The sequence below is a fragment of the Salmo trutta genome, chromosome 20, assembly GCF_901001165.1.
Source record: "Salmo trutta chromosome 20, fSalTru1.1, whole genome shotgun sequence".
NCBI classification, from domain to species: domain Eukaryota; kingdom Metazoa; phylum Chordata; class Actinopteri; order Salmoniformes; family Salmonidae; genus Salmo; species Salmo trutta.
Genome location: NC_042976.1, coordinates 477225 through 503891, shown reverse-complemented (window position 1 = coordinate 503891; position 26667 = coordinate 477225). Strand labels below are relative to the sequence as shown.

Below are 26667 nucleotides of genomic sequence, written 5' to 3'. Positions count from 1 at the left end.
CTTCACCCCCTGCTCCTATCTCTCTTCACCACACTGTCTCTTCCTCTCTTCACACCCTCTGTCCCTCTCTCCTTTCCCTCTCTCTCCTCATTCTCCTCTCTCTCCATTCCTTCTTTTTTCATTCTATCGTTCTTGTCTCTCAGATCCGTGTGTTATTCCAGCAGAACAATAGACCATCTTTCCTCTCCCCTCCTTTATTTATGTCCAGTTTGGGGCTTGTGAGTAGTTAATGTATTTAAATGTATTCTATCAATGAAGCTAGTAATCAATCTTCCTCAGCCCATTCACTGCCTGTGTCAACCATCCCAGGTGAAGCCCACTGCTGTCGCCATGGGTAACCTCTGCCTGGCCTTTGCCATGGCTCCAAGACAATGAGGAACTAGGCTTGTGTTCCAATGCTGCCCTATTGCCTATAGTGCTCTACTGTTGACCAGAGCTATATGGGTCCTAGTCTAAACTAGTGCACTACTGTTGACCAGAGCTGCATGGGTCCTAGTCTAAACTAGTGCACTACTGTTGACTAGAGTTATATGGGTCCTAGTCTAAACTAGTGCACTGCTGTTGACCAGAGCTATATGGGTCCTAGTCTAAACTAGTGCTCTGCAGACATGCCAACATGCACACATTTTGCGTACCAACTACGTAATTCTCTGTCCATGTACGCACGTATGAGATCAGAGTTAAAAGTACGCAGAAAGAACAGGGCCTGTTTTATATTTTAATTTGTAATTTATTTTTTAAATACTATTTTTAACGTTTTAATGAAAAATAAATCCTCTGAGTAAATCTAACATCCCGATTCTCGAGCTGCGACAACAAAGACATGTACGGAGTTTGAACAGGGCCTGTTTTTATTTACATGTACGGAGTTTGAACAGGGCCTGTTTTTATTTACATGTACGGAGTTTGAACAGGGCCTGTTTTTATTTACATGTACGGAGTTTGAACAGGGCCTGTTTTTATTTACATGTACGGAGTTTGTGTCAACAGACATGGAGATGAAAACATGTCCTCCTGTTTGTTGTGATGCTGAGTTTGGTAAACAAGGTAAACACAGAGACAAATCCCTTTTAGACTCCGTGTGTTGTGGAAAGGTCAACACTAGTTGTTTCTAGCTAACGTTAGCGAACAGAAGATGGACATTCAGTAGGCTCTGAAGTGCCAGCAGTTCGCTCACATTTGCTAGTGAAAGAAATGAAATGCAAATACGAAAAATAACTGGTCGCATTTGTGTTTTCCACATAACATTACGAGGATCACACAACCTGATGGACTGTAACTGTATTTATGATCCACGTCACAAAATGCATTACGAAAGTATAATCACAAATACATCTAAACATCTTGGCATTAAATGGAGTGGGGAGTTTAGAAGACGGCCCGATGAAGAATGAATGAGTGTCTGGTATTGGCTATAGAGGCAACGCTTCCAGCCAACAGCGTCCAGATTCCCTTTAGGCTGAACCACTGGACTCTTCCAGCCAACAGCGTCCAGATTCCCTTTAGGCTGAACCACTGGACTCTTACAGCGTTCAGATTCCCTTTAGGCTGAACCACTGGACTCTTCCAGCCAACAGCGTCCAGATTCCCTTTAGGCTGAACCACTGGACTCTTCCAGCCAACAGCGTCCAGATTCCCTTTAGGCTGAACCACTGGACTCTTCCAGCCAACAGCGTCCAGATTCCCTTTAGGCTGAACCACTGGACTCTTCCAGCCAACAGCGTCCAGATTCCCTTTAGGCTGAACCACTGGACTCTTCCAGCCAACAGCGTCCAGATTCCCTTTAGGCTGAACCACTGGACTCTTCCAGCCAACAGCGTTCAGATTCCCTTTAGGCTGAACCACTGGACTCTTCCAGCCAACAGCGTCCAGATTCCCTTTAGGCTGAACCACTGGACTCTTCCAGCGAACAGCGTTCAGATTCCCTTTAGGCTGAACCACTGGACTCTTCCAGCCAACAGCGTCCAGATTCCCTTTAGGCTGAACCACTGGACTCTTCCAGCCAACAGCGTTCAGATTCCCTTTAGGCTGAACCACTGGACTCTTCCAGCCAACAGCGTCCAGATTCCCTTTAGGCTGAACCACTGGACTCTTCCAGCCAACAGCGTCCAGATTCCCTTTAGGCTGAACCACTGGACTCTTCCAGCCAACAGCGTTCAGATTCCCTTTAGGCTGAACCACTGGACTCTTCCAGCGAACAGCGTTCAGATTCCCTTTAGGCTGAACCACTGGACTCTTCCAGCCAACAGCGTTCAGATTCCCTTTAGGCTGAACCACTGGACTCTTCCAGCCAACAGCGTTCAGATTCCCTTTAGGCTGAACCACTGGACTCTTCCAGCCAACAGCGTCCAGATTCCCTTTAGGCTGAACCACTGGACTCTTCCAGCCAACAGCGTCCAGATTCCCTTTAGGCTGAACCACTGGACTCTTCCAGCCAACAGCGTTCAGATTCCCTTTAGGCTGAACCACTGGACTCTTCCAGCCAACAGCGTCCAGATTCCCTTTAGGCTGAACCACTGGACTCTTCCAGCCAACAGCGTCCAGATTCCCTTTAGGCTGAACCACTGGACTCTTCCAGCCAACAGCGTTCAGATTCCCTTTAGGCTGAACCACTGGACTCTTCCAGCCAACAGCGTCCAGATTCCCTTTAGGCTGAACCACTGGACTCTTCCAGCCAACAGCGTCCAGATTCCCTTTAGGCTGAACCACTGGACTCTTCCAGCCAACAGCGTTCAGATTCCCTTTAGGCTGAACCACTGGACTCTTCCAGCCAACAGCGTCCAGATTCCCTTTTGAGGTCTGTGTCGATGCGACCAGCAGCACATGCTAGTAGTGCATATTTTAATCAACACTGAACTCTCTCTCTGTCAGATGCACTGGGCTTCCAGGAACAATGCATGTGTCAAAGAGAGCGAGAGAGGCACCGGGAGGCCGTCCGAGAGCCGGCCAGTCATCCCTCAGTCAGTCAGGCCCAGTGGAGTGATATTTTAGCTGACAGCTTCAAAGACAACCTCTCTCTCTCTCTCTCTCTGTCTACCGTTCCACAACCTTCATAATAAGTCTGTCTCAGCTCCAGCACTCTAAAGCTGGAGACTTCATGTATTATCTGATGCATGTAAAGTGTCCCAAATAATTGCTGTATGGTAGCAGACAGTATTGGACCTGTTCTTTATGAGTCGTGAATGGCGCCAACAGGGAGAGAAGAGGAGGTCTCCTAACAGCAGAGGGTCTGTCTGCTAGTTACTTTAGTTTCCACAACTATTTACACAGGAAGGTATTTCTCCAGGAAATGCCATGAAGCTGGCAGAGCAGTGTGAAAGCAGGAGAGGAGTCTGTGTGTGTGATGGAGACCTCATAATGAAGCTGGCAGAGCAGTGTGAAAGCAGGAGAGGAGTCTGTTATTGATGGAGAACTCATATCAGCCTCTCTTATTATATTACAGAGTTATTACAGACCTAGAAACGGACGAACCTCTGTGATCATGTCTAGTATGTAATGCCTCTCCACAACTCTAGTCTAGGTTCTGCAAAGCCAGGTCTTTTCCATGGGTGAATAAATACGAACTTGATGCTGGTATGTGAGAATGTTTTTGTTGTTGTCTCGAAGTTCTGCTAACCGGAGTCAGAATATCTCATGAGAAGCTGCAGAGCAAATTATTTATCTATATTCTATTTACCACCACAGACCAATGCTGGGGCTAAGACCCCACTCACCCAGCTGTATAGACCGCACTCACCCAGCTGTATAGACCGCACTCACCCAGCTGTAGAGACCCCACTCACCCAGCTGTATAGACCCCACTCACCCAGCTGTATAGACCGCACTCACCCAGCTGTAGAGACCCCACTCACCCAGCTGTATAGACCACACCCAAATCAAATCAAATCAAATTTATTTATATAGCCCTTCGTACATCAGCTGAAATCTCAAAGTGCTGTACAGAAACCCAGCCTAAAACCCCAAACAGCAAGCAATGCATGTGAAAGAAGCACGGTGGCTGGGAAAAACTCCCTAGGAAAAACTCCTGAGAAAGGCCAAAAACCTAGGAAGAAACCTAGAGAGGAACCAGGCTATGAGGGGTGGCCAGTCCTCTTCTGGCTGTGCCGGGTGGATATTATAACAGAACATGGTCAAGATGTTAAAATGTTCGTAAATGACCAGCATGGTCAAATAATAATAATCATAGTAATTGTCGAGGGTGCAACAAGCACGTCCGGTGAACAGGTCAGGGTTCCGTAGCCGCAGGCAGAACAGTTGAAACTGGAGCAGCAGCATGGCCAGGTGGACTGGGGACAGCAAGGAGTCATCATGCCAGGTAGTCCTAGGGCTCAGGTCCTCCGAGAGAAAGAAAGAGAGAATTAGAGAGAGCATATTTACATTCACACAGGACACCGGATAAGACAAGAGAATACTCCAGATGTAACAGACTGACCCTAGCCCCCCGACACATAAACTACTGCAGCATAAATACTGGAGGCTGAGACAGGAGGGATCAGAAGACACTGTGGCCCCATCCGATGATACCCCCGGACAGGGCAAAACAGGCAGGATATAACCCCACCCACTTTGCCAAAGCACAGCCCCCACACCACTAGAGGGATATCTACAACCACCAACCTACCGTCCGAAGACAAGGCCGAGTATAGCCCACAAAGATGTCCGCCACGGCACAACCCAAGGGGGGGGCGCCAACCCAGACAGGAAGACCACGTCAGTGGCTCAACCTACTCAAGTGACGCACCCCTCCCATGGACGGCATGGAAGAACACCAGTAAGTCAGTGACTCAGCCCCTGTAAAGGGTTAGATGCAGAGAATCCCAGTGGGAAGAGGGGAACCGACAAGGCAGAGACAGCAAGGGCGGTTCGTTGCTCCAGCCTTTCCGTTCACCTTCACACTCCTGGGCCTGACTATACTTAATCATAGGACCTACTGAAGAGATAAGTCTTCAGTAAAGACTTAAAGGTTGAGACTGAGTCTGCGTCTCTCACATGGGTAGGCAGACCATTCCATAAAAATGGAGCTCTATAGGAGAAAGCCCTACCTCCAGCCGTTTGCTTAGAAATTCTAGGGACAATTAGGAGGCCTGCGTCTTGTGACCGTAGCGTACGTGTAGGTATGTACGGCAGGACCAAATCGGAAAGATAGGTAGGAGCAAGCCCATGTAATGCTTTGTAGGTTAGCAGTAAAACCTTGAAATCAGCCCTTGCCTTAACAGGAAGCCAGTGTAGGGAGGCTAGCACTGGAGTAATATGATCAAATTTTTTGGTTCTAGTCAGGATTCTAGCAGCCGTATTTAGCACTAACTGAAGTTTGTTTAGTGCTTTATCCGGGTAGCCGGAAAGTAGAGCATTGCAGTAGTCGAGCCTAGAAGTAACAAAAGCATGGATTAATTTTTCTGCGTCATTTTTGGACAGAAAGTTTCTGATTTTTGCAATGTTACGTAGATGGAAAAAAGCTGTCCTTGAAGCAGTCTTGATATGTTCTTCAAAAGAGAGATCAGGGTCCAGAGTAACGCCGAGGTCCTTCACAGTTTTATTTGAGACGACTGTACAACCATCCAGATTAATTGTCAGATTCAACAGAAGATCTCTTTGTTTCTTGGGACCTAGGACAAGCATCTCTGTTTTGTCCGAGTTTAAAAGTAGAAAATTTGCAGCCATCCACTTCCTTATGTCTGAAACACAGGCTTCTAGCGAGGGCAATTTTGGGGCTTCACCATGTTTCATTGAAATGTACAGCTGTGTGTCGTCCGCATAGCAGTGAAATTTAACATTATGTTTTCGAATGACATCCCCAAGAGGTAAAATATATAGTGAAAACAATAGTGGTCCTAGAACGGAACCTTGAGGAACACCGAAATTTACAATTGATTTGTCAGAGGACGAACCATTCACAGAGACAAACTGATATCTTTCCGACAGATAAGATCTAAACCAGGCCAGAACTTGTCCATGTAGACCAATTTGGGTTTCCAATCTCTCCAAAAGAATGTGGTGATCGATGGTATCAAAAGCGGCACTAAGATCTAGGAGCACGAGGACAGATGCAGAGCCTCGGTCTGACGTCATTAAAAGGTCATTTACCACCTTCACAAGTGCAGTCTCAGTGCTATGATGGGGTCTAAAACCCAACCAGCTGTATAGACCCCACTCACCCAGCTGTATAGACCACACCCAACCAGCTGTATAGACCCCACTCACCCAGCTGTATAGACCCCACTCACCCAGCTGTATAGACCACACTCACCCAGCAGTATAGACCACACCCAACCAGCTGTATAGACCACACCCAACCAGCTGTATAGACCGCACTCACCCAGCTGTATAGACCACACTCACCCAGCTGTATAGACCGCACTCACCCAGCTGTATAGACCGCACTCACCCAGCTGTATAGACCCCACTCACCCAGCTGTATAGACCCCACTCACCCAGCTGTATAGACTGCACTCACCCAGCTGTAGAGACCCCACTCACCCAGCTGTATAGACCACACCCAACCAGCTGTAAAGACCCCACTCACCCAGCTGTATAGACCCCACTCACCCAGCTGTATAGACCGCACTCACCCAGCTGTATAGACCACACCCAACCAGCTGTATAGACCACACCCAACCAGCTGTATAGACCACACCCAACCAGCTGTATAGACCACACTCACCCAGCTGTATAGACCGCACTCACCCAGCTGTATAGACCACACTCACCCAGCTGTATAGACCGCACTCACCCAGCTGTATAGACCGCACTCACCCAGCTGTATAGACCGCACTCACCCAGCTTTATAGACCACACTCAACCAGCTGTATAGACCGCACTCACCCAGCTGTATAGACCGCACTCACCCAGCTGTATAGACCGCACTCAACCAGCTGTATAGACCGCACTCACCCAGCTGTGCAGATCGCACTCAACCAGCTGTATAGACCGCACTCAACCAGCTGTATAGACCGCACTCACCCAGCTGTGCAGATCGCACTCAACCAGCTGTATAGACCGCACTCACCCAGCTGTATAGACCGCATTCACCCAGCTGTATAGACCGCACTCACCCAGCTGTATAGACCACACTCACCCAGCTGTATAGACCGCACTCACCCAGCTGTATAGACCGCACCCAACCAGCTGTATAGACCCCACTCACCCAGCTGTATAGACCGCACTCACCCAGCTGTATAGACCGCACTCAACCAGCTGTATAGACCGCACTCACCCAGCTGTATAGACCAAGGAACCTTAAATCCGTTTTATCAAATTTCTATCAGCAAGTTAAAATGTGCAACCAGAGGGGGAAAAAAAACTCTGGACCACCAATACTCCACACACAGAGACGCATACAAAGCTCTCCCTCGCCCTCCATTTGGCAAATCTGACCACAACTCTATCCTCCTGATTACTGTTTACAAGCAAAAACTCAAACAGGAAGTACCAGTGACGCGCTCAATACGGAAGTGGGCCGATGAAGCGAATACTAACCGACAGGATGGTTTCACTAGCACAGACTGGAATATGTTCCTGGCTTCATCCGATGACATCTAGGAGTTTACCATATCAGTCACCGGCTTCATTAATAAGTGCCTCGATGACATAGTCTCCACAGTGACTGTACGTACATATCCCAACCAGAAGCCATGGATTACAGGCAACACCCGCACCGAGCTAAAGGCTAGAGCTGCCACTTTCAAGGAGCGGGACACTAATCTGGACGCTTATAAGAAATCCCGCTACGCCCTCAGACGAACCAACAAACAGGCAGTGTCGATACAGGACTAAGATTAAATCCTACTACACTCGGCTCTGCCCAGTGACGCCAGACGAGCTAAATGCCTTTTATGCTCGCATCGAAAAAAGTAACACTGAACCATTCATGAGAGCGCCAGCCGTTCCGGACGACAGCATTCACAAAGCCGCTGCCCAGATGGATTACCAGGACGCGTACTCGGAGAGCATTCGCTAACCAGCTAGCAAGTGTCTTCAGGGACATTTCTTTTCATCCTCTCATGTTTCAAGTAGACCACCACAGTTCCTGTGCCCAAGAACTCCAAGGTAACCTGTCTAAATAACTATCGCCCCGTAGCACTCACATCTGTAGCCTTGAAATGCTTTGAAAGGCTGGTCATGTCTCACATCAACACCATTATCCCAGAAACCCTAGACCCACTCCAATTCGCATACTGCCCCAACAGAGCCACAGATGATGCAATCTCTATTGCACTCCACCCTGCCCTTTCCCACCTGGACAAAAGGAACACTTACGCGAGAATACTGTTCGTTGACTTCAGTTCAGCGTTCAACACCATAGTGCCCTCCAAGCTCATCACTAGCTTAGGACCCTGGGATTAAACACCTCCCTCTGCAAATGGATATCAGACTTTTTGACGGGCCGCCCCCAGGTGGTGTAGGTTGGCAACAACACATCTGCCACGCTGACCCTCAACACGGTGTCCCCTCAGAGTGGGTGCTGTACTCCCTATTCACTCACGACTGTGTCCGCACACAACTCCAACACCCTCATTAAGTTTGCTGACGACACAACAATGGTAGGCCTGATCTCCAATGACGATGAGACAGCCTATAGGGAGGAGGTCAGAGACCTTGCCGGATGGTGCCAGAAAAACAACCTGTCCCTCAACGTTATCAAGACAAAGGAGATGATCGTGGACTACAGGAAAAGGAGGACCGAACAAGCCCCCGTTCACATCAACAGGGCTGTAGAGGAGCGGGTTGAGAGCTTCAAGTTCCTTGTTGTCCACATCACTAAGGATCGATCATGGTCTAAACACACTAAAACAGTCGTGAAGAGGGCACAGCAATGCATCTTCCCCCTCAGGAGACTGAAAAGATTTGGCATAGGTCCCCAGATCCTCAAAGTTCTACAGCTGCACCATCGAGAGCATATTGACTGCAACTGCTCCGCATCCAACCACAAGGCACTACAGAGGATAGTGCCTATGGCCCAGTACATCACTGGGGCCAAGCTTCCTGCCAGGACCTCTATACCAGGCGGTGTCAGAGGAAGGCCCTAAACATTTTTAAAGACTCCAGCCACTCTAGTCATCGACTGTTTTCTCTGTTACCGCATGGCAAACAGTCCCAGAGCGTCAAGTCTAGGACCTAAAGGCTCCTGAACAGCTTCTATCCCAAAGCCATAAGACTACTGAACAATTAAACAGTTACCCGGAATTTCTTCTTTTCACCCCCTACCTACATGTACATATTACCTCCGTCAATCACCCCAACTACCTGGTACCCCAGTACACTGACTCGGTACTGGGACTCCTTGTATATAGCCTATATTTAGTCTGGTTACTTTCTATTCGATTGTTTTACAATTTAATTTCTACCTATTTGTTAATTTACTTACTTTTTAACTGCGTTGCTGGGAAAGAGCTTGTCAGTCAGCATTTCACAGTAAAGTTCGCTTGTTGTAGTCGGCGTTTGTAGCACAACATTTAAATACTATTGCGGTCACAGCAGCATCACACTCAGGTACAGGTTCATACAGGCATGAATCTGTCGAGGCAGGCTTCGTCAGTCACTCGGTCATGCTCTCTCAGCTAGTCCTGCTTTCTGATGTCTTAAAGGAACAGAACGATTTTCCAGGAAACAGCTGACTAGAGACCCAGTTACCTAGCCTCCGTGTGTCTCTGGATTTATAATAATATATTGTAATAATAATAATAATAATAATAATAATAATAATAATAATAATAATAATAATAATAATAATAATAATAACACCATTTAGCAGATGCTTTTATCCAAAGCGACTTAGTCATGCGTGAATGTTTGCTTTGGTAAAGGAATCCTTTTTTGTTTGTAATAGAACGTCAGTTTTCTGTATCTAGGCTAAATGGTCCCAGTGATTTAATGACAAATTACACTTTGACAGGAGTGGGTGAGGAGGTGGAGCAGGAAGAGGATTAGCTTCTGGTCTCATTATGAGGACAACACACCACCCGGGGGTGAGGCTCAGATGGGGAGGAGGGGTCAATGCCATCCAGCCTCTCCGTGAATGCCAGAAATCTGCTCTTCCTTCACCTAGCCACCAAGCCCACAGTTGCCAGATGGATCTGTGAATGAGCTGGAGGAGAGGCTGGACCAGCATTGTGGATAGGGACTGACCGTGACTAATAGAGACATATTGGGGAGATGAGAGAGGAGGGGGAAGGAAGGAGGAGAGGGAGATCCCAGGAAGGGGTAGTGAGGCGTGGCGCTGACTGGAGAAACTGCATGTAGCTCTGGTGCCCCCTGTTGGTGGCTCTGACACATCACAGCATATTCACTTACCTTTAATAATCTTCATCAGAAGGAACTTCCAGGATTTCCCAGGTCCACAACAAATGTTGTTTTGTTCGATAAAGTTCATAATTGATGTCCAAATAACTCCATGTTGTTTGCGCGTTCAGTAAGCTACTCAAAATGTAGGACACGCGAGGAAAATGTCACGACGAAAAGTAAAAAAAAAAAATCTATTTACGTTCGTTCAAACATGTCAAACGTTGTATAGCATCAATCTTTAGGGCCTTTATAACGTGAAACTTCAGTAATATTCCAACTGGACTCATGCATTGTCTTGAAAAACGTTTTGGAACAGAGCTACCTCTCGCGTCAACACGCGCCAATGAACTGACATCTTTCCCTGGGTTACCAATTTCCCAGCCTTCTTATTCGGTCTCTGTTCATCATAGACGCCTCAAACAACTTTCTAAAAACTGTTGACATCTAGTGGAAGCCTTAGGAAGTGCAAAATGAACCCTAACTCACTGTGTGTTTGATAGGCAATCACTTGAAAAAACTACAGGCACCAGATTTTTCATTTCCTGGTTGTATTTTTCTCAGGTTTTTGCCTGCCATATGAGTTCTGTTATACTCAGACACCATTCAAACAGTTTTAGAAACTTCGGAGTGTTTTCTATCCAAATCTACAAATAATATGCATATTCTAGTTTCTTGGCCAGAGTAGTAACCTGTTTAAATTGGGTACGTTTTTCATCCGGCCGTGAAAATACTGCCCCCTAGCCCAGACAGGTTAAACAAGTGGATTCAGGGATCAAGTGTAGCTGGAGCTGGGCCTGGCTTAAGATGGATGCCACTATAGAGGTGAAAGGAACAACACACACTTTCCCTCTGTCTCACTACAGTGGATATAAAGGGTTACTTTATATCAAGTGATTGCCTATCAAACACACAGTGAGTTAGGGTTCATTTTGCACTTCCTAAGGCTTCCACTAGATGTCAACAGATATAAAAGGTGTACTCTCTGACTGAGATACATTATGCCAACAAAGGGTATGATGCTCTGCTAGCACAGTGTAGAACAGATGTCCACAGGCAGGAAGTGTACAATGTAATAATGTGCAGTGTAGCCCAAAGATATTGCTTTTGTTGTGTTGAACTTGTGTGAGTGATTATAAAAACATTTACTCAGTGAAAGTTATTTTTGCCCACGTGTAGCCTTGTGGACTTCATCGATGTCACACACATTTCAGTGCAGAAAAGTGTCACCTTTTTGGGCCCTCACCTGTTAGCATCCCTGATGTAAACATGTTTATCGGCTCAGTGCACTCTGGATGGGAGGGTGTTTGTTAGAATAAAGCCAAAGGACTTGAGAGGGAGTGTTTGTTTTAAGTTAGGAAGCAGGATTTGTTAGGCTACAGAGTATTATACTGCTGTGTCCTAGACTAGACCAGACCAGACTGGACCAGACGGGACCAGACTAGACTGGACTAGACTGGACTAGACTGGACTAGACTGGACCAGACTGGACCAGACTGGACCAGACTGGACCAGACTGGACCAGACTGGACCAGACCGGACCAGATGGGCTTTGGTCTCTGGATATCACAACACAGTCATTGTCCTTGTCCCAGAGATGTTCATTTTGGGAGGGTGGAGGGGGGGGTGACGTCCCGTGGCCTCTTGGTGCTCTGTGGTGCCAGGGGGTGCCAGGGCTAGAGGCTGGCACTATGCTGGATTGGGTGCTTTTTGTGGCAGTGGCACACACAGCCAATCACACACTGTACACACCACGTCAAGACCACCCATCTTATCTGATGGCCATTTGGGCCAGTGACTCACCACTGTCTCCTCTCTCTCTGTCTCTCCAGGGGACATCACACAGAAGGGATATGAGAAGAAGAGAGCCAAGCTGCTGGCCCCCTACACCCCTCAGATACAAGGTAATATGCCTCACCTGGTAGAGAGCCAAGCTGCTGGCCTCCTACACCCCTCAGATACAAGGTAATATGCCTCACCTGGTAGAGAGCCAAGCTACAGGCCCCCTACACCCCTCAGATACAAGGTAAGATGCCTCACCTGGTAGAGAGCCAAGCTGCTGGCCCCCTACACCCCTCAGATACAAGGTAATATGCCTCACCTGATAGAGAGCCAAGCTGCTGGCCCCCTACACCCCTCAGATACAAGGTAATATGCCTCACCTGGTAGAGAGCCAAGCTGCTGGCCTCCTACACCCCTCAGATACAAGGTAATATGCCTCACCTGGTAGAGAGCCAAGCTGCTGGCCCCCTACACCCCTCAGATACAAGGTAATATGCCTCACCTGATAGAGAGCCAAGCTGCTGGCCCCCTACACCCCTCAGATACAAGGTAATATGCCTCACCTGGTAGAGAGCCAAGCTGCTGGCCTCCTACATCCCTCAGATACAAGGTAATATGCCTCAGATGACAATCGGTTTCCCTTCCATGTAGGACTTATTTTTTTGTACTGATCAGCAACATTTGCATTTAATTACTTTCTTCTGTAACAATGTGTGTTGTCTTTTTTACCAGTAATGATGTCATTCACGAGGTCTGTCAGAGCACATCAGTTTGCTGAGGCCAGGGAGCATCTTTGAGAGAGAGAGACGTGAGAGAGAGAGTGAATAAGTGAATTAACGTTTTTGGTGACAATTAGCATTTTTCAATGTTTTGCTTTAGTTGTGAGCTAGCATAGCAAGGAAAGTTAGCCTACAAAGCTAAGTTCCTTCAGAAAGTGTTCACACCCCATGACCTTTTCCACATTTTGTTGTGTTACAGCCTGAATTTAAAATGTATTCAATTGAGATTTTGTGTCACTGGCCTACACACAATACCCGACGATGTCAAAGTGAAGTTGTTTTCAGACATTTTTTCTAAATTACTAAAAAATAAAGTAAGTATTCAACCCCTTTGTCATGGCAAGCCTAAATAAAATCAGGAGTAACAATTTTCTTTACAAATAGATAAAATGTGGTGGACCCTTGGTAGGAATGTCGCAACAATATGATCAATGTACTGAGAGAAGACGACCTTCCGCGTTATGACATCGGCCAGTATTGAAATCTGACATGTATGATAGACGTTTTCATGATCTAACATGCTGACCACACCGCCGGCGTTTCGCGTGCGAGCGTTGTAACATAAATGTACACATACATGTGATTCAATCATTTTATTATAATTATATTTACTCCAGACATGCAGCATGTAGATATGCTGGTTCAGAGCCAGTACTGTTCTTCCTTCAGACAAGCATGCATCAACTTTCCTCATTTGCACAATGTCTCGCGTTGACATTCCCTTGAAAATGTCCAAACTCACCAAAAATGATATTCGTAGCACCAGTACCAGTCAAAAGTTTGGACACCTACTCATTCAATGGTTTTTCTTTATTTTTACTATTTTCTACATTGTAGAATAATAGTAAAGACATCAAAACTATGAAATAACACATATGGAATCATGTAGTAACCAAAAAAAATGTTAAAACAAATCTTCAAAGTAGCCACCCTTTGCCTTGATGACAGCTTTGCACACTCTTGGTATTCTCTCAATCAGCTTCATGATGTAGTCACCTGGAACGCCTTTCAATTAACAGGTGTCCCTTGTTAAAAGTTAATTTGTGGAATTTCTTTGCTTAATGCGTTTGAGCCAATCAGTTGTGTTGTGACAAGGTAGGGGTGGTATACAGAAGATAGTCCTATTTGGTAAAAGACCAAGTCCATATTATGGCAAGAACAGCTCAAATAAGCAAAGAGAAAAGACAGTCCATCATTACTTTAAGACATGAAGGTCAGTCAATCCGGAAAATGTCAAGAACTTTGACAGTTTCTTGAAGTGCAGTCGCAAAAACCATCAAGCGCTATGATGGAACTGTCTCTCATGAAGACCGCCAAAGGAAAGGAAGATCCAGAGTTACCTCTGCTGCAGAGAATAAGTTCATTAGAGTTACCAGTCTCAGAATTTGCAGCCCAAATAAATGCTTCAAGTAACAGACACACCTCAACATCAACTGTTCAGAGGAGACTGTGTGAATCAGGCCTTCATGGTTGAATTGCTGAAAAAACCCCACTATTAAAGGACACCAATAAGAAGAAGAGACTTGCTTGGGCCAAGAAACACGAGCAATGGACATTAGACTGGTGAAAATCTATCCTTTGGTCTGATGAGTCCAGATTTGAGATTTTTGGTTCCAACCGCCGTGTCTTTGTGAGACGCAGAGTAGGTGAACGGATGATCTCCGCATGTGTGGTTCCCACCGTGAAGCATGGAGGCGGAGGAGGTGTGATGGTGCTTTGCTGGTGACACTGTCAGTGATTTATTTAGAATTCAAGGCACACTTAACCAGCATGGCTACCACTGCATTCTGCAGCGATACGCCATCCCATCTAGTTTGGGCTTATTTGTTTTTCAACAGGACAATGACCCAACACACCTCCAGGCTGTGTAAAGGCTATTTGACCAAGAAGGAGAGTGATGGAGTGCTGCATCAGATGACCTGGCCTCCACAATCACCTGACCTCAACCAAATTGAGATGGTTTGGGATGAGTTGGACCGCGGAGAGAAGGAAAAGCAGCCAACAAGTGCTCAGCATATGTGGGAGCTCCTTCAAGACTGTTGGAAAAGCGTTCCAGGTGAAGCTGGTTGAGAGAATGCCAAGAGTGCAAAGCTGTCATCAAGGCAAAGGGTGGCTACTTTGAAGAATCTCAAATATATTTTGATTTGTTTAACACTTTTTTTTGGTTAGTACATGATTCCGTATGTGTTATTTCATAGTTTGTCTTCACTATTATTCTACAATGTAGAAAATAGTAAAGATGAAGAAACCATTCAATGAGTAGTGTCCAAGCTTCTGACTAGTGCTGTATAGCTTCTGAGCTGGATTGCCTGTTCTTGGAATTTTGTTTATTTACGTTTGTGCTTGTTAGCATATTTAGCTAGCAGCCTCCATGGAAATGTGATATTACTTGGGTCTAGGGCAGGGCTGCAGGGTCTAGGGCTACAGGGTCTAGGGCTACAGGGTCTAGGGCTACAAGGTCTAGGGCTACAGGGTCTAGGGCTACAGGGTCTAGGGCTACAGGGTCTAGGGCAGGGCTGCAGGGTCTAGGGCAGGGCTGCAGGGTCTAGGGCAGGGCTACAGGGTCTAGGGCTACAGGGTCTAGGGCTACAGGGTCTAGGGCTACAGGGTCTAGGGCTACAAGGTCTAGGGCTACAGGGTCTAGGGCTACAGGGTCTAGGGCTACAGGGTCTAGGGCTACAGGGTCTAGGGCTGCAGGGTCTAGGGCTGCAGGGTCTAGGGCTACAGGGTCTAGGGCTACAGGGTCTAGGGCAGGGCTGCAGGGTCTAGGGCAGGGCTGCAGGGTCTAGGGCAGGGCTACAGGGTCTAGGGCTACAGGGTCTAGGGCTGCAGGGTCTAGGGCTGCAGGGTCTAGGGCTACAGGGTCTAGGGCTACAGGGTCTAGGGCTGCAGGGTCTAGGGCTGCAGGGTCTAGGGCTACAGGGTCTAGGGCTACAGGGTCTAGGGCTACAGGGCTGCAGGGTCTAGGGCTACAGGGCTGCAGGGTCTAGGGCAGGGCTGCAGGGTCTAGGGCAGGGCTACAGGGTCTAGGGCAGGGCTACAGGGTCTAGGGCAGGGCTACAGGGTCTAGGGCTACAGGGTCTAGGGCTACAGGGTCTAGGGATACAGGGCTGCAGGGTCTAGGGCAGGGCTGCAGGGTCTAGGGCTACAGGGTCTAGGGCTACAGGGTCTAGGGCTACAGGGCTGCAGGGTCTAGGGCAGGGCCACAGGGTCTAGGGCTACAGGGGGTAGGGTAGGGCTACAGGGGGTAGGGTAGGGCTACAGGGGGTAGGGTAGGGCTACAGGGGGTAGGGCAGGGCTACAGGGTCTAGGGCTACAGGGTCTAGGGCTACAGGGTCTAGGGCTGCAGGGTCTAGGGCTACAGGGTCTAGGGCTACAGGGTCTAGGGCTGCAGGGTCTAGGGCTACAGGGTCTAGGGCTACAGGGTCTAGGGCTACAGGGTCTAGGGCTGCAGGGTCTAGGGCTACAGGGTCTAGGGCTACAGGGTCTAGGGCAGGGCTGCAGGGTCTAGGGCAGGGCTACAGGGTCTAGGGCTACAGGGTCTAGGGCTACAGGGTCTAGGGCTACATGGCTGCAGGGTCTAGGGCAGGGCTACAGGGTCTAGGGCTACAGGGGGTAGGGTAGGGCTACAGGGGGTAGGGTAGGGCTACAGGGGGTAGGGTAGGGCTACAGGGGGTAGGGCAGGGCTACAGGGTCTAGGGCTACAGGAACTAGGGCTGCAGGGTCTAGGGCTACAGGGTCTAGGGCTACAGGGGGTAGGGCTACAGGGGGTAGGGCTACAGGGTCTAGGGCTACAGGGTCTAGGGCTGCAGGGCTACAGGGCTACAGGGGGTAGGGCTACAGGGGGTAGGGCTACAGGGTCTAGGGCTACAGGGTCTAGGGCTGCAGGGCTACAGGGCTACAGGGGGTAGGGCTACAGGGCTACAGGGTCTAGGGCTACAGGGCTACATGGTCTAGGGCTACAGGTTCTAGGGCTACAGGGTCTAGGGCTACAGGGCTACAGGTTCTAGGGCTACAGGGTCTAGTTTGTTAAATGCGATACGCAACTCCGGTGTGTGTATTGTCACATTTGCTACTTGAGTTGTCTTGCTCCCTCGTCTTACCACACCAAGCCCTGTATTACCACACCAAGCCCTGTATTACCACACCAAGCCCTGTATTACCACACCAAGCCCTGTAATTTCTTAAGGTTTTGTCTAAAATAAATCAGGTTAGCCGCTAATGCTATTCGTTTGTTAGCGAAATGTAATCTAAGTCAGAACAAGCGTAGCTATCTAATCCAGCCTGATACCAGGTGTAGGCCTAGATCAGCATGACGTTGGTGCCCACCGGTATCTTCTGAAACAGAGAGGAATAGACTAAACTGGAATATGTTGTCATGTCAAACTACACTGTACTCAGTGTTGCCCCACTGTATTCCAACTATAGAATAATCATTGTATTTCCCTGAAACACCAGGGTCATGAACTACTCATAAAGCATATTTAAAACTTGCATTATTCAAAAACATAAAATATCGTCAGATGTGAAACACATGGTATAATTTTTTACATATTGCCCAGCCCCATCTCTGCAGATAGAGAACAGGATCCAGACGTCGAGTCAGGGTTAGGGTCAGGGTCGGGGTCGGGGTCAGGGTTAGGGTTAGAGGTGAACGTGTCTCATCGTGTGTTACTGTGTCTCTAGGTGTAGAACCATCTCTGCAGAAGGACAACAGGATCCAGTCGTTGTCTCAGGCTGCTCCACCAGGATCCAAACACAACAAGTCTCGGGCCACCAACACGCGCGATGAACGCTTCAGATCTGGTAAGAGGACAATCCTACAGGATCAGATGGACTAGGGGGGGTTGAAGGCTTCAGATCTGGTAAGATGACAATCCTACAGGATCAGATGGACTAGGGGGGGTTGAAGGCTTCAGATCTGGTAAGATGACAATCCTACAGGATCAGATGGACTAGGGGGGGTTGAAGGCTTCAGATCTGGTAAGAGGACAATCCTACAGGATCAGATGGACTTATTCTGTGTCTGTGAAACTGCCCGTATGTCTAGTCCTGGACTGAAAATCAAGCTCAAAGGAGAATCTCTGTTTGAAATGCCTTTTAATCCAGGATTTGGCTTGTCTGTCCTGGGAACCAGCCATAAATGTGTATTATGGTTGGGATAAGACCTTCAAGTGTCTGTTCCAATGCTGACATAACCCAAAGGATGATTTACAGGAAGTGTTCACACAGTGCATGCAGGATGTGTATGACACTGTGTAATAAAAGGTTTGCGTGATCTTTGTGTTTGTTTAGACCTGCATACAGAAGCCGTTCACGCTGCCTTGGCCAAGTACAAAGAGCGGAAGATGCCAATGCCCTCCAAGAGACGCTCTGTGCTAGTTCAGTCCTCTATAGAGGCATGTACTCCCCCAGGTAAGATCATACTACATTACCCAGAACTCACCTGTGCCTTAAACGGTACCCCCTGCTACCCACAACCCATCTGGGCCTTAAATCAGATCCTAACATGGTTTCACTGTGGTGACCTGTCTGTCTGGTGCTGGGACTGTTGGTGTTGTTGAGTGGGTATTCACCAGAATTTAACCGTTGCCTACAACATGGAAAAGTTTATTGCGTCAAATGGAGAAAACAAATTGAACAGTATTTCACAGTTATGGACATAATCATGATATGTTGAGAAGATGATCTGGTAAGGATTGGCCACGCTGTTCTGCTTTTGTTTAAGATGCAGCTGGTGTTTAGGACCAGATAAGAGCCGTGGTTATGCTGATTTTCCTTTATTTAACCTTATTTAACTAGGCAAGTCAGTTAAGAACAAATTCTTATTTACAATGACGGCCTACCAAAAGGCCTGCTGAGGGGACGGGCTGGGTTAAAAATAAATTAAATAAAAATATAGAACAAAACACCCATCACACCGAGAGACAACACAACATAAAGACAGCAGAGCATGGTAGCAACAACATGGCAGCAACACATGACAACAACATGGCAGCAACACATGACAACAACATGGCAGCAACACAACATAAAGACAGCAGAGCATGGTAGCAACACATGACAACAACATGGCAGCAACACAACATGGTAGCAACAACATGGCAGCAACACATGACAACAACATGGTAGCAACAACATGGCAGCAACACAACATGGTAGCAACAACATGACAACAACATGGTAGCAACAACATGGTAGCAACAACATGGCAGCAACACATGACAACAACATGGCAGCAACACATGACAACATGGTAGCAACAACATGACAACAACATGGCAGCAACACAAAATGGTCGCAACAACATGGCAGCAACACATGACAACAACATGGTAGCAACACATGACAACAACATGGCAGCAACACATGACAACAACATGGTAGCAACAACATGGCAGCAACACATGACAACAACATGGTAGCATCAACATGGCAGCAACACAACATGGTAGAAGCACAAAACAGGGTACAAACATTATTGGGCACAGACAACTGCACAAAGGGCAAGAAGGTAGAGACAACAATACATCACACAAAGCAGCCACAAGTGTCAGTAAGAGTGTCCATGATTGAGTCTTTGAATGAAGAGATGGAGATAAAACTGTCCAGTTTGAGTGTTTGTTGCAACTCGTTCCAGTCGCTAGCTGCAGCGAACTGAAAAGAGGAGCGACCCAGGGATGTGTGTGCTTTGGGGATCTTCAACAGAATGTGACTGGCAGAACGGGTGTTGTATGTGGACGATGAGGGCTGCAGTAGATATCTCAGATAGAGGGGAGTGAACGGGTGCTGTATGTGGAGGATGAGGGCTGCAGTAGATATCTCAGATAGGGGGGAGTGAACGGGTGTTGTATGTGGAGGATGAGGGCTGCAGTAGATATCTCAGATAGGGGGGAGTGAACGGGTGTTGTATGTGGAGGGTGAGGGCTGCAGTAGATATCTCAGATAAGGGGGAGTGAGGCCTAAGAGGGTTTTATAAATAAGCATCAACCAGTGGGTCTTGCGGCGGGTATACAGAGATGACCAGTTTACAGAGGAGTATAGAGTGCAGTGATGTGTCCTATAAGGAGCATTGGTGGTAAATCAGATGGCCGAATGGTAAAGAACATCTAGCCACTCGAGAGCACCCTTACCTGCGGATCTTCAGTTGAAGTCGGAAGTTTACATACACCTTCGCCAAATACATTTAAACTCAGTTTTTCACAATTCCTGACATTTAATCCTAGTTAAAATAACCTGTCTTAGGTCAGTTAGGATCACCACTTTATTTTAAGAATGCAAAATGTCAGAATAATAGTAGAGAGAATGATTTATTTCAGCTTTTATTTCTTTCATCACATTCCCAGTGGGTCAGAAGTTTACATACACTCAATTAGTATTTGGTAGCATTGCCTTTAAATTGTTTAACTTGGGTCAAATGTTTCGGGTAGCCTTCCACAAGCTTCCAACAATAAGTTGGGTGAATTTTGGCCCATTCCTCATGACAGAGCTGGTGTAACTGAGTCAGGTTTGTAGACCTCCTTGCTCGCACACGCTTTTTCAGTTCTGCCCACAAATGTTCTATAGGATTGAGGTCAGGGCTTTGTGATGGCCACTCCAATACCTTGACTTTGTTGTCCTTAACTTTTTAAGGTTTTGGGGGCAGTATTTTCATTTTCGGATGAAAAGCGTGCCCAGAGTAAACTGCCTAATACTCAGGCCCAGAGTCAAATATTTGCATATTATTAGTAGATTTGGATAGAAAACACTCTGAAGTTTCTAAAACTGTTTGAATGGTGTCTGTGAGTATAACAGAACTCATATGGCAGGCAAAAACCTGAGAAAAATCCAACCAGGAAGTGGGAAATCTGAGAATTGTAGTTCTTCTTTTGAATCCCTATCGAAACTACAGTGTCTGTGGGGTCACGTTGCACTTCCTAAGGCTTCCATTGGCTGTCAACAGCCTTTAGAAACGCGTTTCATCCTTCTCCTGTTCCCTCTTTTTCTTCTTGAATGAATACGCTATTGTCCGGTTGGAATATTATCGGCGTTTTATCCTAAAAAGACCCTAAGTATTGATTGTAAACAACGTTTGACATGTTTCTACGAACGGTAATGGAACTATTTGACTTTTCGTGTCTGGATTTACGCTGGCGCGTTATGCCTTTGGATAGTGATCTGAACGCACGAACAAAACGGAGCTATTTGGACATAAATATGGAGTACTTCGAACAATAATAACATTTCTTGTGGAAGTAGGAGTCCTGGGAGTGCATTCTGACGAAGATCAGCAAAGGTGAGAGAATATTTATAATACTAATTCTGAGTTTAGTTGACCCCAGAACTTGGCGGGTGTCTGTATAGCTTGCTTTGATGGCAAGCTATGTACTCAGAATATTGAAAAATGTGCTTTCTCCGTAAAGCTATTTTAAAATCTGACACAGCGGTTGCGTTAAGGAGATGTTTATCTATAATTCTTTCAATAACTGTTGTACATTTTATCAATGTTTATGATGAGTATTTTTGTAAATTGATGTGCACATTCACCGAAAGTTTTGGTGGGAATACATTTTCTGAACATCACGCGCCAATGTAAAATGGGGTTTTTGGATATAAATATGAACTTTATCGAGCAAAACATACATGTATTGTGTAACATGAAGTCCTATGAGTGCCATCTGATGAAGATCATCAAAGGTTAGTGAATATTTTAGCTGTATTTTTGGTTGTTGTGAAGCATGTCCTTGCTTGGAAAATGGCTGTGTGGTTTTTCTTGTGAAGTTTATGTCCTAACATAATCTAATGTTATGCTTTCGCCGTAAAGCCTTTTTGAAATCGGACAATGTGGTTAGATTAATGAGAAGTTTATCTTTAGAGTGGTGTAAAATAGTTGATTGTTTGAGAAAATGAAATTATGAGATTTTTGCTTTGTATTTCGCGCCATGCTATTTCACTGGCTGTTGAATAGTGTGTCCCACAGGTGGGACGGTCGTGTCCCACAGGTGGGACGGTCGCGTCCCACCTAGCCCAGAGAATTTAAGCCGTTTTGCCACAACTTTGGAAGTATGCTTGGGGTCATTGTCCATTTGGAAGACCCATTTGCGACCAAGCTTTAACTTCCTGACTGATGTCTTGAGATGTTGCTTCAATATATCTACATAATTTTCCTCCTCATGATGCCATCTATTTTGTGAAGTGCACCAGTCCCTCCTGCAGCAAAGCACCGCCACAACATGATGCTGCCACCCCCGTGCTTCACGGGTTGGGATGGTGTTCTTCGGCTTGCAAGCCTCCCCCTTTTTTCTCCAAACATAACGATGGTCATTATGGCCAAACAACAGTTCTATTTTTGTTTCATCAGACCAGAGAACATTTCTCCAAAAAGTACGATCTTTGTCCCCATGTGCAGTTGCAAATTGTAGTCTGCCTTTTTTATGGCGGTTTTGGAGCAGTGGCTTCTTCCTTGCTGAGTGGCCTTTCAGGTTATGTTGATATAGGACTCGTTTTACTGTGGATATAGATACTTTTGTACCCGTTTCCTCCAGCATCTTCACAAGGTCCTTTGCTGTTGTTCTGGGATTGATTTGCACTTTTCACACAAAAGTACGTTCATCTCTAGGAGAGAGAATGCGTCTCCTTCCTGAGCGGTATGACGGCTGCGTGGTCCCATGGTGTTTATACTTGCGTACTATTGTTTGTACAGATGAAAGTGGTACCACCAGGCGTTTTTTAAATTGCTCCCAAGGATGAACCAGACTTGTGGAGGTCTACAATTTATTTTCTGAGGTCTTGGCTGATTCTTTTTTATTTTCCCATGATGTCAAGCAAAGAGGCACTGAGTTTGAAGGTAGGCCTTGAAATACATCCACAGGTACACCTCCAATTGAGTCAAATGATGTCAATTAGCCTATCAGAAGTTTCTAAAGCCTTGACATTGTTTTCTGCAATTTTCCAAGCCGTTTAAAGGTGCTTTGCTGCAGGAGGGACAGGTGCACTTCACAAAATAGATGGCATCATGAGGAAGGAACTTTATGTGGATATATTGAAGCACCATCTGAAGTCATCAGTCAGGACCCCAATGGCATTCTAAATAAGACACCTAAACATAAAGCCCTCCATTCTCAGACACCTAAACATAAAGCCCTCCCTCTCGACACCTAAACATAAAGCCCTCCCTCTCAGACACCTAAACATAAAGCCCTCCCTCTCAGACACCTAAACATAAAGCCCTCCCTCTCAGACGCCTAAACATAAAGCCCTCCCTCTCAGACACCTAAACATGAAGCCCTCCCTCTCAGACACCTAAACATAAAGCCCTCCCTCTCAGACACCTAAACATAAAGCCCTCCCTCTCAGACACCTAAACATAAAGCCCTCCCTCTCAGACACCTAAACATAAAGCCCTCCCTCTCAGACACCTAAACATAAAGCCCTCCCTCTCAGACACCTAAACATAAAGCCCTCCCTCTCAGACACCTAAACATAAAGCCCTCCCTCTCAGACACCTAAACATAAAGCCCTCCCTCTCAGACACCTAAACATAAAGCCCTCCCTCTCAGACACCTAAACATAAAGCCCTCCCTCTCAGACACCTAAACATAAAGCCCTCCCTCACAGACACCTAAACATAAAGCCCCCCTTCTCAGACACCTAAACATAAAGCCCTCCCTCTCAGACACCTAAACATAAAACCCTCCCTCTCAGACACCTAAACATAAAGCCCTCCCTCTCAGACACCTAAATATAAAGCCCCCCTTCTCAGACACCTAAACATAAAGCCCTCCCTCTCAGACACCTAAACATAAAGCCCTCCCTCTCAGACACCTAAACATGAAGCCCTCCCTCTCAGACACCTAAACATAAAGCCCTCCCTCTCAGACACCTAAACATAAAGCCCTCCCTCTCAGACACCTAAACATAAAGCCCTCCCTCTCAGACACCTCTCTAACAACCATTATATCACCAATTAAAAACCTGTTAAAGGATAAAGGACATGGTCCATAGACACTCGTAGCCGGAAACCGTATGTTACCTAAATGTTTAGAAGTTCTAACTTCATTTATCCATTATTATCGAAAGTTACAATCCATGTATGAATATATTCCTTTACCATTGATTACATGGTTATATCCCTTCATACTATGCATATCATTTAAGCACATTCCTCATCCTTACATATAGGACAGTCCCCCCCATTCTAGGTTTTTGTTAGGTGATATCCACAGGAATATTGATTTAATCTCATCTCTTACTTTATATTCATTAGGAACTCCTCCAGGTTGTTAAATTGCATCTAAGTATACTTTAGGTTCAGATTCATACTCTCTCTTTTACCCTTTGTGTTGTGGTCTGGTCTCGTTGTGGTAAATGATGATAAACTGCTCTAACCAATGTACAAAGTCCTGCCCATTTTGCTGGTAAAACATTCAATAGTTTATTTTTATTATCTGCTGTGTCTTGTTTTTTTTAGCATCGATAAAGATGGACTTACATTAGTTATGTTACCGCATGCATGATCCTCTTATATATGCGATTTAAGCCTTTCTCACTAAATGTCTGAACCCCTTGCAGTTTCTAATACCCAAGTGGTGTGACATTCTACTGTTGTATTCCCTACATCGATCCCATTATCTTGGTAACTATAGAAGTGTTCACATTTACCACAGTATGTCTATCATTTTGAGGTCCATCCAATGTTGTTTTGATGTCATAAGCAGCACGTTCATGTTCTCCCTCATGTGTTTTAGTCATTGCAGTCTTACCTCTACTCCAACCTAGTGCTATTCTGCATTCTATATTACACCAAGGATTGTAGTACTTTCTCTGATTTACATTGGATCATTTTTACATTTTACACTTTCTTCAAACGTCGCCTGTTCAGGAACTATTAATAGATCTGTCGTAGGAGATTTTACTCTATAAGACACAGTTATCACTGTTTCTGTGCCGTGTACTGAGCCCACTAATACCAGCCATTTTGTGATGCTTTCCTAAATTCTGGGTCAATGTTTAACTCGGAAGGTAATTTCTTCATTTTGACTATCCTTTTGGATAACAGAAGTCCATATTCTTTGTGTCAACTGGCTTTCTTGTGGTTCTGCTGTTGTCATAGTTGTTATATACTAACACTAGTGAAGGTTGTTGTCCTAGTTGTTATATACTAACACTAGTGAAGGTTGTTGTCCTAGTTGTTATATACTAACACTAGTGAAGGTTGTTGTCCTAGTTGTTATATACTAACACTAGTGAAGGTTGTTGTCCTAGTTGTTATATACTAACACTAGTGAAGGTTGTTGTCCTAGTTGTTATATACTAACACTAGTGAAGGTTGTTGTCCTAGTTGTCATTAACTTTACTGATGCTGTATCTCTTTTGTCAGGGGCTCTGGGTTCGAGTTAATCGGAATACTCGTTACACTGTTTTCCTTCTGGTCTCTCATTAATTATTCTCATAACATTCTTCCCCTTCCTGTTGATTTGCAGGTTATTCATAGTAATTTGACACTCATCTCTTCCTCTATTTACTTTAAAGTTACACCCTTCATTACCCCAAATAACTGCTCCTACCACTGGGTGATGGTTCCATCCACAAAGCGCTTTCTCTGGTCAAGGTTTGCTTCTCCTGATTGTGAAAGATTTCCCAAATTCCAATTCCTGTCATTATTTGGTCTGAGATTAGAACACTAATCGATTAAACATTAAACACTAATAGGAGATTCAGAAGAAACATGTTTTCCTATTCTACGTTTGGTCTGTTACTGTTTCTTCTCGGTGTTTGTTGTTTCTGAGATACTGGAATCTGCACGCCTGGCACCGACGATCATACCACGTTCAAAGTAGCTCAGGTCACTTGTTTTGCCCAATGCGTAAATTAATGCGAGTTTAGCGAAATGCTTGTGCTTCTAGTTCCGACCATGCAGTAAAATCTTAACAAGTAACCTAACAATTTCACAATGACTACCTTATACACACAAGTGCAAAGGAATGAATAAGAATATGTACATAAATATATGAATGAGCGATGGCCGTGCAGCATTGGCAAGATGCAGTAGATGGTATAGAGTACAGCATATACATATGAGATAAGTAATGTAGGGTATGTAAACATTATATAAAGTGGCTAGTGATACAATTATTACATCAATTTTTCATTATTAAAGTGGCTAGAGATTTGAGTCAGTATGTTGGCAGCAGCCACTCAATGTTAGTGATGGCTGTTTAACTGTTTAACAGTCTGATGACCTTGAGATAGAAGCTGTTTTTCAGTCTCTCGGTCCCAGCTTTGATGCACCTGTACTGACCTCGCCTTCTGGATGATAGCAGGATGAACAGGCAGTGGCTCGGGTGGTTGTTGTCCTTGATGATCTTTTTGGCCTTCCTGTGACATCGGGTGGTTGTTGAATCCATTGAATCTATGCTATTGTGCCCAGAAACCTGCTCCTTTTACTCTCTGTTCCGAACGTACTAGACGACCAGTTCTTATAGCCTTTAGCCGTACCCTTATCCTACCCCTCCTCTGGTGATGTAGAGGTTAACCCAGGCCCTGCAGCCCCCAGCATCACTCCCATTCTCCAGACGCTCTGATTTGTTGACTTCTGTAACCGTAAAAGCAGTGGTTTCATGCATGTTAACATTAGCAGCCTCCTCCCTAAGTTTTTGTTTTATTCACTGCCTTTGTACACTCTGCCAACCCGGATGTCCTAGCCGTCTCTGAAACCTAGCTTAAGAAGACCACCAAAAACCCTGGAATTTCCATCCCTAACTATAACATTTTCCGACAAGATAGAACTGCCAAAGGAGGCGGAGTTGCAATCTACTGCAGAGAGAGCCTGCAGAGTTCTGTCATACTA

The 26667-nt window shown here is 45.9% G+C and overlaps 1 protein-coding gene across 2 annotated transcripts in view; it reads left to right on the top strand.

The window, feature by feature from the left end:
• The window catches only part of dip2a (disco-interacting protein 2 homolog A), a 289945-nt gene that overhangs the window by 141523 nt on the left and 121755 nt on the right, over positions 1–26667 (top strand). For both annotated transcript variants that reach the window (XM_029701943.1, XM_029701944.1), the window contains exons 2-4: positions 12111–12182; positions 17526–17645; positions 18135–18254. In XM_029701943.1, the coding sequence (XP_029557803.1) occupies positions 12111–12182; positions 17526–17645; positions 18135–18254 (312 nt within the window). The remainder of the gene's footprint in view (positions 1–12110; positions 12183–17525; positions 17646–18134; positions 18255–26667) is intronic.